At 40.9% G+C, this 18457-nt stretch overlaps 1 protein-coding gene across 1 annotated transcript; it reads right to left on the bottom strand.

Annotated features, from left to right (window-relative positions):
• Positions 1-6809: 6809 nt before the first annotated feature.
• On the bottom strand, positions 6810-16364 carry LOC125022680 (zinc finger protein 281-like). Its single transcript, XM_047609539.1, has 7 exons — positions 16106-16364; positions 12975-13530; positions 12740-12853; positions 12513-12636; positions 11806-11889; positions 11581-11699; positions 6810-11245 (listed from the first exon to the last, which is right to left on the bottom strand). The coding sequence occupies exons 2-7, from the start codon at positions 13455-13457 to the stop codon at positions 9602-9604; spliced, it is 2568 nt and encodes an 855-aa protein (XP_047465495.1). The 5' UTR covers positions 13458-13530; positions 16106-16364; the 3' UTR covers positions 6810-9601.
• Between the last annotated feature and the right edge of the window lie 2093 nt (positions 16365-18457).

Genomic DNA, 18457 nt, shown 5'->3' on the forward strand with positions numbered 1-18457 from the left:
CAGGAATTGGAAAAAGATTGTATGGCCAGATGAGTCCAGTTTCCAGCTTTATCTTCCTCCTGCTAATGGGAGGGTACACAGACGGCCAGGTCAAGTATTATCTCCAGCATGTACAGCGCCTACTGTCAAAAATGACTGAAGCAATATCATGGTTTGGGGATGCATGAGTGCTGCTGGTGTTGGTCATCTCGATGTCTGTGATGGCACATTGAACTCTGCCAAATATTGAGCCATTCTCCAAACCTACATGCTCCCTTTTGAACGTGCTCTGTTCCATCGAGGTCCAAACAGTTTCAAGATAATTGCCACACATCCAGGGCCATACTGCAGGAGGAGAGCGTACTTATGGTCCCCGGGTCCCTAACCCTGTCCCTAACCCTAACCCTGTCCCTAACCCTAACCCTAACCCTAACCCTTTTTTAAAAAAAGGGTCCTATGTTCCCCGGTCACATACAAAGTGGGGAACATAGGACGCGTGGAACATAGGATGATGAGCTGTGGCTTATGGGCAGCTCATTGAGCCAGCAGATCATTACACCCCGGAGCAAAGCTGAACACTTCAGACGCTTCTTCGTGCCCACTGCCATCAGACCGTACAACAGCACACAGCTCTGACCTCACTGAGCCCATATGTAGAACTTACACTGTCACTTTATCCACAACTACTGTCACTTTGTGTACTATACTTTGTGTACTGTACTTTGGTACGGTACATTTTGTTGCTTGTTGCCTGTTTAATGTTGTTGTCCTATTTAATTTCTTTCTGGTCACTGTTCATTTGAATTTCCCCAATGGGAAACAACAAAGTGCTATCTTACCTTATCTTATCTTATCCCTTGCAGGAGCACAGTGTCCAGCTCAGTCCCCAGACACGATCCCCATTGACCATCTGTGGTGGATCATCGAGAGTTCTGTTCCAAAGCGCAAACTAAAGAATTTAGGAGAATTAAAAGTAGTACTTCAGGAAGAATGGGACAAGATTAGCCCTCAACACTGTGAAAGGCTCGTGGGGAACACGCCAGCCAGGATTAGAGCTCTACTGCTGCTAGTGGGAGGACGACTAAATAATAATTTGATGATGTGATGGTTTATTGTTTGTTCAGTTTTAAACACATCATCTGTTATTTGTTGACTTTGATACCGACAATGTTGGGAACTGTGTGTTGTTAGATGGGATAGGGTAGATGAGATGGACACCTCCTAGAAGACAGGTGAGGAGTCCGGTGGGTCGTTGCAGAAAAACCAGCAGCGGTTCATCAAGTGTGTGGAAATAATTCGATAAAGGTGAAGCCCATGCTACCGTGACATGCCAATCCTGAAAGACATCCCAAGGCTAACCCTAGCAGATGAACAGTCCAGGTCCTCTGGACATCAGTTACAACTTCACCAAACCAAACATCCTGTGGTAACAGAGAGAAAAAGGCTGCACGTCAGCTATTTCCCAGTGAATTTCATTGTATTAGTATTGTAAACGTTATTAAACCTTTGTAAGTGTCAGACAGTGACGATGTTTATGGTGTAGACATGGTCTACGCCCGACAGTAGCTCATGTTCATCTTCAGTAAACTTGCAGAAAAGCCAACAGTAGATTTCATTGTTGCAAAGCATTACTTTCTACTGAGTTTAAATGTGTGACATCGTTGACTAGTCAACTTTCACCACATATTAGTCGACTTACCACAAAAAAATTGTTCAACCCCTAGTAGCCTGTTATTTCTCTGAATTCTTCTCGGTATACTGCTGCTAAGGTTTAATAATTTCGTCCTGTTACCACAGGACATTTGTTGAAGTTGTTATTGACCGATGTCCCGAGGATTTGAACTGTTCATCTGCTAGCATTAGCCTAAGGATGCCTTTTCAGATGCACTGCAGTAGTACTTTAGTTGTATTTCAGGACTGACATGTCACGGTAGAATGGGCTTCATCTTTAGTGAAGTATTTCCACACACTTGATGAACCTCTGCTAGTTTGCTGCAACAACCCACTGGGGTTGCAATGACCCACAACATGGCCCCTCCAAAGTCTCAGGTGCCTTGGGTGCGTGGAGGCATACAGTATGAAACAGACTTCATAAGTCCACTTCTTGTCACACTGTATCTGGTATTACCTTTCTGCATTGAAGGAACATGGTTACTTTAAGAGGGAGTGTTCCGCTGATTTCATTTAGCTACTTCAACCTGCGTCATGTTCTCTCAGCTGCTCATATTCTTTTCATGCCCCACCAGATAAAACTGACAACTTTGAAAAATGCCCGTTGCTCAAGATGGGTCAACAGGTCAACGCCTCATTGACAGAATTTGATTAAAACCATGTTCATTTTTAACCTTCGATCTGGGGTTCAGCTCATTTTACAGATTGAAAAGCAGGTAAATGGCTAGTTTGTGCAAATGTGAATATTTGCATTTCACAACAGCCGCTTTTATGAACATGTCGCAAGAAGTGTCAACAGAAGCGCAATCACAGAGCAATAACTCTTGCCTCTTTTCTAAGCACAAGTCCAAAGTCGCTTTCATTTATATCCATCCTTAACCCAACCCAACATGCTATTCCTGGAGGTAACGCCCTCGTGACAACTGTGACTGGAGTGAGAACATGATGTTAATGGAGGGAGGGAGGGATGCGTCAGTGCTGACCCGTCTCTGGAAAACCTTTGAACTATACAAGCAAGTAGGGTAATAAAATATGTTTTGAGATCAGTAATGCATCGTCATCGTTTATGCATCCAAAGGTCCAACAGAAATATCTAGACTAGCCTCAGGGATCCTCTGCAATGGCTTTACAAGTCTAGAAATGCACATTAAGTGAGCCACCGCTCATATTCCTTCTTTTATCTCTAATTCTGTCAAACAAATATACACTGAAACATTCTAACATCTCTTTCAGTGCCTGTGTTTACATGGACAGTATTTCTAGAAACTACAACAAATGAAACATATAGAATTTAGATTATTAGTTTGGTTTAACTGAGGTGAAAAAAAAGAGAACAATTAGTTTGATTTTGGTGATTATGGGCTGATTACAACAGATCTGAATCGTGTTGTTTGGTCTTGGATCTTAGACCCACATTGTGTTGTTCTGTGTTGCTTCATAGAAAAGATTAAGAGTCAACTAGTCCTCCTGATATTAAACTGTAACATCATAAAGACTATACTCCCTTCTGCACGTGCAGGTTTAAGTAATGTAACGCATAATGGTTTTCTGTTTCATTACGTTTTTTATAACTCATTAATGCAAATATTTATCAGTGTTGACCTAGTTTTGCAAACTCTTCTCTTCATATTTGATTAGTTATACACTACTGCTCAATTTAATGCAATTAGACAATAATGCAAATAACAATTGAACTGTCGTATAATGTCACTGTAGCTGCTAGAGTAGAGCCACACAGAGCTGATTTTTGAATAATAATAATAGTAAATGATACTGCATTGATCGCACATGGAAATTATCTCTATGCATTTTGACCCATCCAGTTGATGCTCAAGGCACCACAGCAATGGAAACATCTAAATCATTTAATTGATAAATTGATAATTTAATTGAAAAGAAATGCTGGATTATACACTGTCCTTCTTTTTATTCTGCTTCACAGAGCGGTTGGCATGGCAATGCATCTGGTAATCATGATGTCACGTCCTGTTTCCACAGCGTCAAATAACGAAACTTAAAAAAAAAAAAAAAAATGACCCTTGAACATGCATCAACATGATACTAACTCCATAAAATGGAAGAAACTGTCCTTGGAAAAAAATTGTTTCAGCCAAAGTCCAGCATGGAGGTGGAGCTTGTGACCTGAGAGACCTATGCTGCAGACTTCAGCCACCAGGGGGAGCTCTACTTGCTTTGGCTTCAGTGTATCCCACTGATACTTTGGAGGCCAGGTCAACACCTTGTGCTGTTCTTTGTGTTTTTTTGTTTGTTTGTTTGTTTGTTTTTTGTTTTGTTTAGTTTTTTTGAGTTGTTCCTAAATTGTTTGTGTTTGGGAACATGGAAGATACTAAACAATATTATTAGAGATGGTTCTAAAAAACACATTTAACTAAATATTTTGTTATGATGAAAATTATAATATGGATGAGGTGGCAAGCAATTTTAATCAGTTCTTTGTAGATGTTCATCCTGAGCTCACAAAAACAAAACCCACTGCAAATGTAAAATATATGGGCAAACTATGGACAAAAAATAGAAAGGAATCCCCTCTCGATGTTTCTGAAAGCACTCGACAAAGATGAAATTGCTACCATAATAAAAAAGTGCAAAAATAAAACATCAACACTACAACGGCATTGATATGTCATTAATTAAACAGGTCATTGAGGGGACATCGAAGTGATTAGTGCACATCTGAAATTTGTCGTTTCAAACTGGTACATTTCCAAACCAGATGAAAATTGCTGAGGTCATTCCACTATACAAAACTGGGAGCAAGCACAATTTTACAAACTACCAACCCATCTCACTAAAACAAAAAACAAATCTCAAAAATATTGGAAAAGCTTTTTAGCAATAGAATGAAAAAATATATTTTCTGAAAGTCAGGATGTGTTTAGGGCTGACAGATCAACATCCCAGGCAATAATGGAATCAATTGAGGAAATCACAGATGCAGAAGACAATAAAAAAATGTGCAATAGGAGTACACATCGATCTCAAAAGAGTGTTTGATACAAATAACCATAACATGCTGTTCAATAAACTGGAAAGATGTGGGATAAGGGGACAGGTATTAGACTGGATAAAGTTTGTAAAGTTGGGTAATCAATGCTCTGGATATTTGGACATTGCTTATGGTGTCCCCCAGGGTTCAGTATTGGGCCCCAAATTGTTAATCCTTTGTATTAATGACATGTGCAAAGTATCTAGGTGGTTAAAATGTGTCAATTTCCCAGATGACACAAATATTGTTGGTACAGGAGGCTATAAATGAGGAACTGGATTAGATTTGGCAAAGGTTCAGTAAACACAATTGAAACCGATGGGGTTGAAATTGAAAGGGTGCATGAAAACAAATTTATAGGGGATTATAGTGGATGGCAGGCTGGGTAGGAAACCACACATCAAACACGTACAGTCCAAAGTTTGAAGAAGCATTGCAGTCATTTAGAAAGCAGCACAATTACTGGATTGTAACTCTCTCCGCACGCTTTACGGTTCAAAGGTCTTGTCATGTTTACATTATTCTGCCGCCGTTTGGAGAAATATGTACAAAACACTCACCCTCCCCATTCTGGACTATTCACTGACATCGCATCTTACCAAACAGCAATCATCATGTTTAAGGCAAGAAACACACAACGACCAGAAAACAGGTCAGTTTAGGAATCAGGAGGGAGGTCACCAGTTAAGACGGGAACATAACTTCAAAATCTTAAACATATGAACAACCTGGACACGTTTCTGCGTATCGATGTCATATCGGTGTCAAACTGTGGAACAAGCTCAGTGAGGAACTCAAGCAAAGTCCAAATATCCACCGGTTTAAGAAAAGGTACAAAAATATGTTGTCTAGCAGCTACAGTAATGGTTGTTAATGGTTTATATATATATATAATGTATGTATTACATATTCAAATGTGTCATTCATTTCTTTTTTCCCGTGTTTTGTTGTTGTTTGCTTCCTCTGGTTTTTATTTTTGTATTGTGCTGTGAGGGGAATTAGTTTGGTAGCAGTTGAGAAGCCTTGTATTGATTGAATATTTGCAATTAAAAACAACAACAACAGCAGCAAAACAACTTGTATCGCTGAACTATCTGCCCCATGAACACTTGGCAACAACCTCCCTCCCCACAAGGAAGCCCCAACTATGACAGTCCCAGGTACGATAAAAATACCAACCTGTTCACTTCAGTGCAGTATTTACCACTTACTGCACACTCTTTTATCTGTACTTGTCACCTCAGAATATGCCAGTTCCTGCCTTTTATTATTCTCAGGTCCCAAGTGAGCGCACATTTATAAATAGTATTTTATTTTTTTATGTCTACTTTTTAGTATTTCTATTTTTAGCACCTGGTCCTTGGACTACAAGTATCTAATGGGTTTGCTCCGTCTGCGTTTTACTGCGCTATACTGCACATTTAACAATTAAGATATCTATCCAGGCTGTCCAGTTTACAGTGCATCACTCCAGTGTTTATGCCACACCCTTCACTGCCACTAGATGGTACTGTTTTCCATCTTGGCCGACACAGAACCAACACTTACACTGATCACCCACAATGTTAAAACCACTGACGGGAGACGTGAGTAACATTTAAATCCTCTTGTGATAATTTAATGTTCTGCTGGGAAGCTTTTGGACCTGGTGTTCGTTCATATGGATGTTACTTAGACATGTAGCATTTCCTGACATTTCCACTCATCCTCCGCCTCCTTCCTTCCGCTTAATGCACATAATACTGTATATCTTAGGAGACTTTACCGTTGGCAAAATTACTGCGATGTGCCGTCTGGTCCAGTTATAAAATTGTGTTACTTTTACCGTATAAGCGTGAGGGTTTGCATTTTACAGTCGGGTTCAATAAAAACACATTTTTAGAGGAAATATTTTAAATGCGAGGTTACAATTATAGTAACAATTCATGCATAAGGGTTAAGTAATGTAACGCATAATGGTTTTCTATTCCATTATGTTCTTTATAAGTCATCACAGCAAATATTCATCAATGTCGATCCGTGTTTTGCAAATTCTTCTCCACAAATTTGAATAGTTTTTGAACAATAATGTAAATAAATGTAGTTGTTACTGGGTTATAGTATAATACTCTCTTCTCTGTGCCTTAAAGAGACAAAAACACTCCACATGTAGTATTTTTGTAACAAAAAAAAAAACGTTTTATTGGCTTCTCTAATCCGTTCATCATCTCAATAACAGGTACAGCCTGGGGAAATCATATCACGAGAGTCTAGAACAAATAAGACAAAGGAACGGGGTGGCTTCTGCTACAAAATTTGGTATTGAGGTGACAATCAGGAGGAAGAAGGAAAGACAAAAAAAAAAAAAAAAAAAAGCCGTACAAAAATGTCTTTTATCATGCATACTGGAGGAAAACTCGAAGAAATGAAAAATAAAAAATAAAACACACAGTTTTAGTGTTTTTTTTTTGTACATTTTTGTAAACAGTATCCTTCTAGAGATCATATCAAAAACACATTATGGCAAGTAACAAAAATAAGGGATTATAACATGAGAAAAATGTTCTATGAGGCATCTATAATGCAACACTGCTTGGCGTGGTTGTTTTTATACAAAAAACAGAACAAAAAAAAAAAGAAAAGAAATAATACATTTGCATTTGATGAGTCATTTGCTCTATAATTGTAAACACAGGCAGTGTTAAATGATTATACAATATGTCGAACCTATACTACAAATATTTCCACTACATACATGAAACGCGTGTCCCTGCTTTCTTGCGCTTTTTAGTGATATGAGGTATATTCAGGTCAATCTTTTTGTCTTTTTTTTTTTTCTTCTTCTCTCTTTCTACATGTCACCCACTCTTTTTGTTTCTCTCTTTAAAAGCATAGTGTGTTTGGAGTTTAGTGGCTGGTCAGTCGGTCTTTGTTCCCTGCGATCCGAGCAGCTTTAAAAAGTCTCTTGGCTGTGGAGCTCACAGGCGTAGGGGGAAAAGGAGGAGGCGGCGATGGGGGACTGGGAGGTGGGGAGGCAGGTCGGCTCACAGGAAATCAACTAAATTAAATATCAAACCCTGGCTGCCGGGGAAAGAATGGCTGTAGCCACGGAAGACAAAGAAGGCCATTGTTTATTCTTGCGAGTGCAGGGCTGCATTTCAGGGAGGGGATAGAACCTTTTTTTTCTGTTTCTGAACTGTATTTATTTACTGGAGCGATTTTCTTGCCATAAACTAAACGAAACAAAAGAAGACACGGATTGGGTGTAGGTCCGGTGATTGCTTACCTAAAGAAATAAAAATAAAAATAATAAAAAACCTGCTACCATTGTGGTGTGGCTGATATAAAGAGAATAAATTAAAAAAAAAAAAAAAACGTTTCAAGGTATGCGTTGAGGGAGGAAAAAATTAAAAAACACCCGTGGGTTTTAAAGATATAAGGGATCCAGCATGTCAGCCCGTCTCTCGAAAAACACTTAAATACAAAGAGGTACTCTCAAAATATTGTATAACAAAATTATGGCAAATCATCTTTTTACAACATCACCCGAACAACCGTAAGAACCCCCTCCCCTCCCCTCCCCTCCCCGATATTCTACCCTTGAGAAAAAGCAACAAAATACATTTAAATGCCCACGGTCATGCCTAGTCAACCCCTATCAAACCCCACTGAATAGCCCACCCACCCCTCCAAACCCACCCATTGTCCCACCCTCCCTCCCATTCACAGTTTTATCCTCTTAAAATAATATTAATAACCATTAGCATAATAATCACGTTTCACATATGCAGAAATTGGATGGGTTATTGTCGTTTCCAATGATGATTTGTTTGAAAAAAAGTGCTTGTTTGATTCCATTGACAGACACAAAAAAAAAAAAGAAAAAGGAACAGCGAGGAGTACGTGGAGTAAGAAAAGTGGTGACACTTCAGCAACTGTGTGACGACAAAAAAAAAAAAAAAAAATTTTAAATTGCATCCTGAAAACGTGACGGCCGGGTGGATTCTTTTAGTTTTTTTGTTTGTTTGTTTGTTTGTTTGTTTCCTAAGCTGCGTCTTTTTTTCTTCTTTTTTTTTTCCCGCCTGCGGCACAAACTGGTGCAGGAAGTCGAGGAGTACGTGGTTATGCAGGATTCATTGAAGCAACAGCCAGTAAATGTGTCATGTAAAAGAAGAAAAATAAAAAAAAATAAAAATTGTGGACGTCTTCACATTGATAACAGTACCATAATCTCGACAAAGCTGCACGCAGTAGAAACCAAGTATGATCGTGTATTGTAATTTTGTTGTTCTGACAAGTAAATAAAAAAAACAAAATCTTTGTAGTCTCAAAGTACACCTGTAAAAAACTGTGCTAATTGCATCTCATAATACAAAGTCTTATTACACAATTTTGCCTATTTTTCCTGAGTTAATACGTTTCTTGTAACAGACAATATATACTTTTTTTCCTTTTTTTTTTTTTGCCATTTGAATTCTGGGCCTTTCCCTGCCACAAATGTTATTATTATTATTGAAAAATCATCAGCATTGTTCATTATTACTTTACAATGGTGTGATGATTGGTTAAAAAAAAAAAAAAAAAAGGGGGGGGGGGGTACAGAAAAAGGAGGAGGGGAAAAAAACAAAAAAACAAAAAAAAAACAAGCAAGTTCTTAGCTACCCTCTAAATGTTTTTAAATTACATTTAAATCTACGGTACGTTCATATCAAAATCACTACTCTTTAACAAAAAAAATTAAGCAACTACATAATAAAAATGAGAATTTTTTTCTTTTTTTAAAAAAAATTGCATTTTGAGGCCATGTAAGACCCTCCCTGGTCATTTATGTATTAACATTTAATGGCAGTGTTTAAAAAAAAACAAGAAAAACTTTGCTACAAGAACAAAATCAGGATGGGTACAGGGGCCGCACAGGACAGTAACAGAACAGCGCCCCTTACCGGAGTCACCTCGCTTTGACCCTTATCTGAAACTTTGGCTTGTCGGGGTTTTTGATCCTGTACTCACTGGCTCACTGACGTCAGCTAACAAACTGGTATACCCTGAGAATTCTGACACTGGAGTCCGTATTCGGTGGTCGACCTCCGCCCCGGGGTCGCTGCCGTAGCTCAGAGGGGTCCGCCGTCCCGACTTGAACTGGGAGCCGAAGGCCTGGGCGAAGTTCTCGATCTGGTACGTTGTTTCTTTCGGGGGGTTCAGTGGGGACAGACTGGGGTAGCTGGAGCCGTTGGCGGGCGCGGCGCTCCCTCCTGCCTTGGGCTGCTGCTGCTGCTGCTGCCCCTTGGAGCCCTCCGCTGGAGCGGTGAGGTCCTGGGGAGGTAGGTTGAAGGTGCCGGGGGAGGAGTGCTGCTTCTCCAGCTGCTCCGTCAGCTCCTGAGACGGGGTCAGCTGCTGGTGGCTCGTGGGCTCCAGGCCGAGGTGGTAGGCCGTCTGGGAGGGCGAGCCGACGAGCATGCCGTAGTGGGACTTGGAGGAGGACGAGGAGGACGACGACGAGGGAGGAGCGGCGATGGGCAGCGGGGAGGAGACGGCGGGCGGGTAGCCGCAATCCAGAGGCGAGGTGGAATACACGTGTTTGTCGGAGAACAGGGGCCCCGTCGGGCTGGAGCTGCTCGACAGGAGGGGGAAGGGCCCCGGCGGGCCCAGGCTGGGGAAGGGTCCGCTGTGGCTGGTGCGTTCCAGGGCCTGCAGCAGGAACTTCGAGTACTCGCTCATCACCGCCGTCTTGTCGCCGCCGCTGGCCGAGTCGTCCTCCAGCTCGGGGGTGACGGGGGCGGCGGGCTGGAGGTCGACGTGGTGCGCGTGGTCCGGCAGGTCGAACGTCACGTCGTGGTGGTGCGCCCCCTCCGCCTTATGGCTGTAATGATCCAACAGGCTCTGCAGCACCTCGTCTGGAATGCCCGACTTGTCGTGTTTGAGCTCCAGCGGCGACGAGTCCAGCATGGCTAGCGTTGGCTCGGGCCCCAGGGAGCCCTGGATTACACTGCCGCCCTGGGATGTCATGTGCAGTGAGCCGGCCCCGTAGTCGTTGTTGACCGCGTGGAGATAGCGCCGCTTTTTGACGAACTGCATTGCATCATCGTAGTTGCTGCTGCTGGTGGCGGGCCCCTGCTTGTTGCCCCCCGGTCCGTGGAGCAGGCCCATATTATCGAGGCCGGCGCCCTCCACGTGATCCATGGAGCCGGGCTTCTGGCCCAGCAGTTTTTGTCCGTCTGCGCCATCTTCCAGAGCGAGGAGGCCCTTGTCAAGCCCCTTGCGGCCACCTTTTTTAAAGACCAATTTGGGAGTACGTCCTTGCATGGCGGGGTCGGAGCCTGAGGGGTGCTCCATGCTGAAGTCCTGTAAGCCCAGGTCCCGGGCCATCCCCCCGGAAGACGAGGCCGCTGCCACGGAGGCATTCTTCTTCCTCTTGCGCTCGCCCCCCTCGCCGTTTTTGGACTTGGCCCTCTTGCGTCCGGAGGTGGTAGAGTTTCCCTGAGTGAGTGAATAGCTGCCCTGGCCTAGCTCTGCTTCGCTGAGCTCCAGCATGTTCGGGTCTAGGCCCTTCTTTATGGCTTCTCCACAAGTCCGTTTGTGCTTCAGTAACCGGTCTGTTCTTGAGAAAAACTGAGAGAGAAACATGGGCTTAGTTTTCATACGATGTACAGAAGCAATACTTTTTTTATATAGAAAATATACATTAGAGGTAAGTAGATAGTATATGACAGGGATATCAAACAACAACCCCAAATGTTTCCCTTTGTTTTTGTTCATAATGTCCATCACATTATGACAAACATTTGACAAACTATCGTAAAACACAAGCAATTCCACGAGGAGAGAGTTTTATGAGTGTATTTTAATTGTGGAAAGGACAGAGAAACGTATGAATCTGTTGCACATGTAACTACGTGTCCCTGTGTGTGTGTGTATATATAGTAGAGAGACTACAAATATCCTACTTGTTGGCAGGTATCGCAGCGATATGGCTTCTCGCCGCTGTGAGTCCTTTTGTGCCGCTCCATGTGATACTTCTGGATAAAGCGCATGTTACACTGGTCACAGCTGAAAGGCTTTTCCCCTGTAAAAAAAAAACACATCAATGATTGTATGAGTGGCCATGCAGCTCTCTGCAACGTTCACACAATCAACTAAGACCTTCGACGTATCGAAACATATCGACTCACCGCTGTGGATCTTCTCGTGCCGCTGGAGCAGGTACTTCTGGATGAAGCTCATGTTACACTGGCTGCACCGGAAAGGCCTCTCACCTGTGCAATCAAGAGTACAACCATCCGCTCACCACATTAATTAAAGCCCAGCCTGCCACATAACTGTGAGCAAGGAACCAGATTTCCTCCATGTATAAAATGACGGCTTTAAAATATTGCTTTTCCTGTGACTCATTTATCAGCTCGAGTTCACAGGCCCACGTGCAGAATTCCCGACAATGACAGTGACTAAGACATCCAGAAAAAACATGAGTAATCCGTGACTCACCTCTGGATTCAGGGACTGTCTGGTTTTAAAAATAAGGTCATGAAATCACAGTAATAAGGAAGACTGTGGTGTAATCATAAATCTTATTTTACTTTTACTTTTTCAAACTTTTATAACACAGTCCTGCTCCCAATGATACATTCACATTCTGGGAAATGGATCTGGGCCTTTATACTTCATCCACACTCGTCGTCTACATCACAGTTTACCGCAAAATTACTTTTATGTAGCAAAGACAACCCAGCATTGCCTTTTTCTCCCCTTTACTGCTGGTGTCCTCATTACATGTCTTATCATTTCTTATCAACAAAGTGACCTTCAAGTGTTTGCGTAAATACTTTACACGTGTCAATTTCAAGGAATACAGCACCAATAAGCAGTAAAAGTCTCTCACCTGTGTGTATGAGGACATGGCGGCGCAGGTGGTAGGAGCTGCGGAAAGCTGCATTACAGTGCTCACAGATATGTGGTTTCGAATTGGGGGACAGACAAGATCCATCTGCGTCTAACATCATGGCCTACAAAAAAAAAAAAAAAAAAAAGCGGAGGGAGAAGCACAAGTTAGGTTGAAGTGAAGTTTTATGACCATTCTTTTAAATCCATCACAGGTGAGCAGTTTACCTTTGCAGCATCGTTGCGTTTCCTTCGAGCTTTGCCTCCCTGTCCGTCCCCGTTGCTCCTCCGCCCTCGTCTACCTGATGACTCTTTTGGCTCTTTTCCTTGTCTTACAGGCATCTAAAAAAGGCACAACAAAAGTAAAATCACCACTGAAAAACAAAGGCTCTATGAATAAACAAAGGGCAAGTTGACTGACACTTCTAAAGCAATATTTAGAAACCAGAGAACCGCTTCTCACCGGTTCTCCGAGGGAACGGACGTTGCTGAGGCTGAGGTCGTGCAGGAGCATGTTCTGGTGATTTTGGTGGTGGTTGCCGTACGACATATCTTGCATGTCGGCGCCACTCTTCCCCGCGCCCCCTCCAGCACAGTTCACCCCGATTCCTCCTCCTCCTCCTCCTCCTCCTCCTCCTCCGCCCCCGCCGTAGAGGGGCATGCGGTAATCCAGCTCACTTAGCCGCTCCTGCTTAATGCCCATGCTGTGAAGGAAGCCCCCCGTGTTCGCCGCCGCGGTGGTACCCTGGTGGTCTGGGGGCGAGTCGCGCTCTTTCTTGAGGATCATCTCCTGGGGAAGGTCGCCCATGACGGACGGGGACGACAGCCGCGTGAAGCTGGTGACTGGCGGCAGGTGGCTGAACATAAGCATACCTGGTGCAAAATTGGGGTCCATGCCTCCGTTGCGCAGAAACTCATTGCCTAACTTGTCTTGGATAATACTCATGTTGGTGGTTTTGCTTTGTGCAGGGGGAGAAGGCGGGTAATCGATCTAAAGAGGAATGCAGGAGGAGAATATCCTGAAAGAGACGACAGACAGAAATACATATATTATATATTGATAAGAGAAATTAACCACCACCTCCTGAGTGATTCAACTGGACTTATGGAGTTGCTGCAACTAATAATTCATCTAATTAATTGAGAAGTTCTTTTGTCTTTGGAGAGTGGACGACAGAATCATATCCCAAAGTTCAGGGTAAAAGCTTTAAATCCCAAACAAAAGAAATGTGTTAAATTCTATATATAGAATAAATAGGTTTAAGAGGCTCGGTCCATAACGGCTATGAAGGTAATTTGCCTTCACTGTGCGCCTCGTAAACACTATAATGATCCAATTCTCATCCAGTTATCCCCGTTAATTCCTTAACTGGATGGGGTTTACCAGGCGGAAGCACTGCATGCAGCAAGTGGAAACTTTAAACAAAACACTTTGCACAAAATGAATTTAGCTTCCACCAAATAAATACCTCACTTATACCGTCCTCCAGGTCAAATCTAACCAGTCTGGAATGTTAGTATATCGCATTATTTCATATAAATGTGCTCTGCTCTACATGGATTCTTCAAATGAGTCTAATATGTAGTAAATGGTGTAAAAATAACTTGGTTAAAAATACATAACACGGAATCAGGAGATACGCTGTATATTATTTATATAAACACAAACAGGTCACCAAAAGTTGTTGGTCAGCGGGAAGACAATAAGTGTGTTAAACATTTTGAGCTTAAATTAAAGCAAAAATACTATTCCTTCAAACACGCGTTCAATAACAAACAGAAAAAATGTGCTAGAGATAAATAACATCAATAACTTGTATTGTATGAGGGTTTGCATGCAGAGACTTTAAACAACAAATTGCTCTGCGTTTTCAACAAAAGTACAAACAAGAAAAAAGTTATAATATTTCTGTGAATTCTGTTCAATATAAACATAAATATATACATATAAAAATACTTAAAAATCAAGAGGTGGCATTTCAAAACGTGTTATCCACCTCAGGTATTGTTCAACATTTAGCACATGTGACTTGGACAGAAGCCAAAATAAAACCTTGAACCTTACACACATATATCTCTATTGTTTAGGACTTATTTTAGTTAGATGCTCTTTCTAGAGCCGAATATTAGCCACGTTTCAATAATAACCCTCCCCAAAAAAAAAAAAAAAAAAAAGCAGGGATTGGCTTTGGTTGCGATACTGGCATTAATTAATTAATCGGTTCAGCAGACGTGCTGAAAACAAAACGATATTCAGGTCAAATCCATTTAAACACAAGAGCAGCCTGGTGACTTTAAACTGGACGTGTAGCATCGTCGCAAGCCAGGATCAACGAAGAGAGTGAGAATTTATTGTTTAGTCTAGACCAGCTGACCATTTGTCTCCGCATTCATGAAGGAGAGACAGAGAGCGGATGAGCTTTTGTGATGCATAATTGTTAGCCGGCTAGTTAGCACGGTTAGCTGGCCGGCTAGCCACCACAATGAGACACAATCAAGAGCGCTGAATCAAAACAATCGGTTAGGACGACGCAAAACCCAACAGTTTGCCCTTAAACTGAAGTCTACACACTCAAATGTCGCCGAAATAACCGTGTTGTGTGTAAAATAAATAATTAAACAGTTTGTAAAGTAATAGCCGTTATTAGCAACGTAACGTTTTAGCACGCTAGTCTCGAGAGGCTATCAAGCTGGCTAATGCTAAATAAAAAAAAAAAAAAAAGTAATTTCTCAATTAACGACCGATACCTTCTCATGCGACTTGAATCACAAAGAAAAAATATAAAAAACAATAAGAAATAAATATCAAATAACAAACAACAACAAATAAATAAATAAAATAGACGCGGTTTAAGGAATTAAACACTGGCTTTTTTAGGTGTTAATCACGACCGGATGGGGCTCATCGGTGCACTATGGCGCAAGTGAAACGACCAAAAAGCCACAAGTACAAAAAAATAATTACACTAAAAATTAAACGTGATAAATAAGGAAAGTGCAACGCTTCGAGGCAGCTGTGTTTATAACAATCAAGCCGCCATGAGCTATAATGCTAACTAGCTACTTACCTAGATTTCAGCCGTGCTCTTCTTTTCCCTTTCTGCTGTATTCGTTTTATTTCCCATATTACAGTCACTTTTGTAATTATTCGATTATTAACATTCATTATTTAACATTTACTTATCATTATTATTATGATTATTACCATGTACCTTGTACCTCCTTTGAAGCGGCCCATGAGCTCCTAGGTTTGATTTTTTGTGTGTTTCTTGTTCCAGTTTGCACTCTTTCCCATGAACTTCAGTCCAGTCTCCCTGTTTCTATTTTATTATTATTATTATTATCAACATGTTACAGTGAACAAGAGGGAGGGTCCCGTAATCCCACAACATGGTAAGTTAGCCGCTAGCTGCTAACTTAACCCCCCTCCTCCTCCGGAGTGAAAACCCGCATTACGGCCCATGCATCAGAAACAATGATGCTCGGGTCCTCGGTGTGCCATCTCCCAGGTTTTTACGTACAAGTCGCTCGCTCAAATCTCGACAAAAACCGGACGCTCGGCTCGAACAAAAGTCCAGTTCGTCTCCCACTCACCTACACATGACCGCAGTTGGTTTCAAACGTGCCTGTATCGTCGCCGTGGTCGCCGCTTTTGGGGGTTTATTGCCAAAACATTGTTCTCCGGCGGCCGCTGCTTTCTTCCATCTTGTCCCGGCGCGGGGGATTATGGGAGCGCGCTGCGGACGGGTCGTGAGAGGAGACAGACGAAGGTTTCCTCTCTGGACCGGACCAGTGGTAGCGGCCATGTGCTTTACTCAAATGTAAATAGTATTTGTACATTTACTGTGCCGTGGAAATAAATAATAAATAAATTAAAAGAAAAAATAAAATAAAAATTCTTAGTAGGCTGGATCAGTTGTAGTTACCATGCACTTTGCTCAAATGTAAATAGTGTTTACACATTTACAGAACTGTGCAAAAAATTAAAAAAAAAAAGTACTGCGCAAAGAAAAAAAAATACATAAATAAATAAAAAATAATATTCCTCACTGAATTGGGCCAGTGGTAGTGGTACTTTACTCGAATGCAAATAGTATTTACATTTAAATAAGCAAAAATAAATAAATAAATAACATTTCTCTCTTGTACAACCACTGTTGCTAAATTCTCATTCATACATCAAGTTTAAAACAACTCAGTGAGACGTGCTCAACATTATCTGCAAAGCTGAAACAAAGTTTATAGTTTTTTTTTTGACACATTTGTGTTTTTTTGTATTATTTATCATTTAAATATATCTTGGGATATTTAAATTTATTCTGAGGTATCATTTGGTGTGTGTCTAAGTACGGATGTTAACCTATGTACGAAGCTTATATGTTTTGTAGTAGCCATGTGCTTTACTCAAATGTAGGTAGTACTAAATAATAAATAACAATATTAAACAGGCATTGAAAATACTGTTTTATTGTATAATAGGACAGGGAAATCATTTATTGTCTTTTTTTACAATAAGGAGAAAGTAAACAGCCATTTAAAATATCTAAAAAAAAAAAAAGTTTATTATCCTATGATGTCCTAATATGACCTGAGTGAGCCTTGCAAGATAAATGCATATATATATATATATATATATATAATTTAATTATTGTTTTTTTATTTATTTCATTATGTTTTAACCACTTGTTGAGGTATAGGTGGGAGCTACATGTGTAATGAATGCCAGGTCCAAAAGTTCCCCAGCAGAACATTGTGTTGTTTTAAATGTTATTCATGTCTCCTGTCAGTGGTCTTAATGTCGTGGCTGATTGGTTTACATGAAACATTGAAATGTCTTTAGTGTTTTTTTGTTTAAAATTAAGTGGATTAAACGGATTGCCTGCTGCAGTTTGGAAAGAACGTGTTTACCAGAGATTATAAAGTGACGTGACATTATGACTGATGTGAGTCCAGCTTGTTGTGTTGTTGTCCTGGGATCCTAATTATTATTTTTGATTAAACGTTCCTCACTCCGTGCACAGTGCCGAATAAAAGGCAGTAGTTAATCGTGTCATGATGCAACTCCCGTCAGGAAGAACAGACTGACTCTTACTGTTTTATTGCCTTCTTAAATTTACTGCAGTGGAAAGTGGAGCTGAGCTGGAACTTCTGAAAAATGTTCCGTTCTCTTGTGACTGATTCACCGCGCTGAAAGTCTCCTTTCCTTTAAAACTGATGAAACTCTACATTTGTGGCTTTTTATTCCCAAACTGATGCATTTTTTTAATATTTAATAATATTAGAAATCAAGACTGTTTATTTATCCCACGTATGGGAAATTTCCATGTCACAGTAGCACAGAATTAAACAAGAATATATACAAAAAACATCAACAACGAAAAAAAAAACAATATCAAATTTGAAAGAATATGCAAAATATACAAAAAGAATAGCATCACTCTGGAAAATATAGAGACATAAAAGGACATTCTGTATGAACATTCCTTATCTGCTACCCCCTTTATGAGTAATGAATCTGCAAAGTCTGTACAAATAGAGTTAGTTTCTGTTTTTTTATTAAATATAAGCTCAGTTGCTGGTTAGTTAGTGAAGTTACTGAAGTTCTCTGAAACATAACACAGGTTCGGGTGGTGATTATTCATCCATCTCCATCTTGTGAATTAATGGGTGTTGAGTGTTATTTTTCCTTTGCTTGTTAGTACTGGTACATGTTTGTTCCTTCAGCTGTTGATAGACTTGAGTCTTAGTCTTGGATTCATGTTTCAGAGATTTATTATTAGAGTCTGACCTCAGCTGATGTGAACCAGTCCACTTTAAAATACAGATCTGCACATGTACTAAGTTTAAATTTATGGATGCATGATGTTCCTTCTCTTCTAATGTTGAAAAGAGATCGGAATAATAAAGTTTTTTTTTTCCATACTTGTCCCAGTGGCAAAATACCTG

The sequence above is a fragment of the Mugil cephalus genome, chromosome 16 (assembly GCF_022458985.1).
Source record: "Mugil cephalus isolate CIBA_MC_2020 chromosome 16, CIBA_Mcephalus_1.1, whole genome shotgun sequence".
Classification (NCBI taxonomy): Eukaryota; Metazoa; Chordata; class Actinopteri; order Mugiliformes; family Mugilidae; genus Mugil; species Mugil cephalus.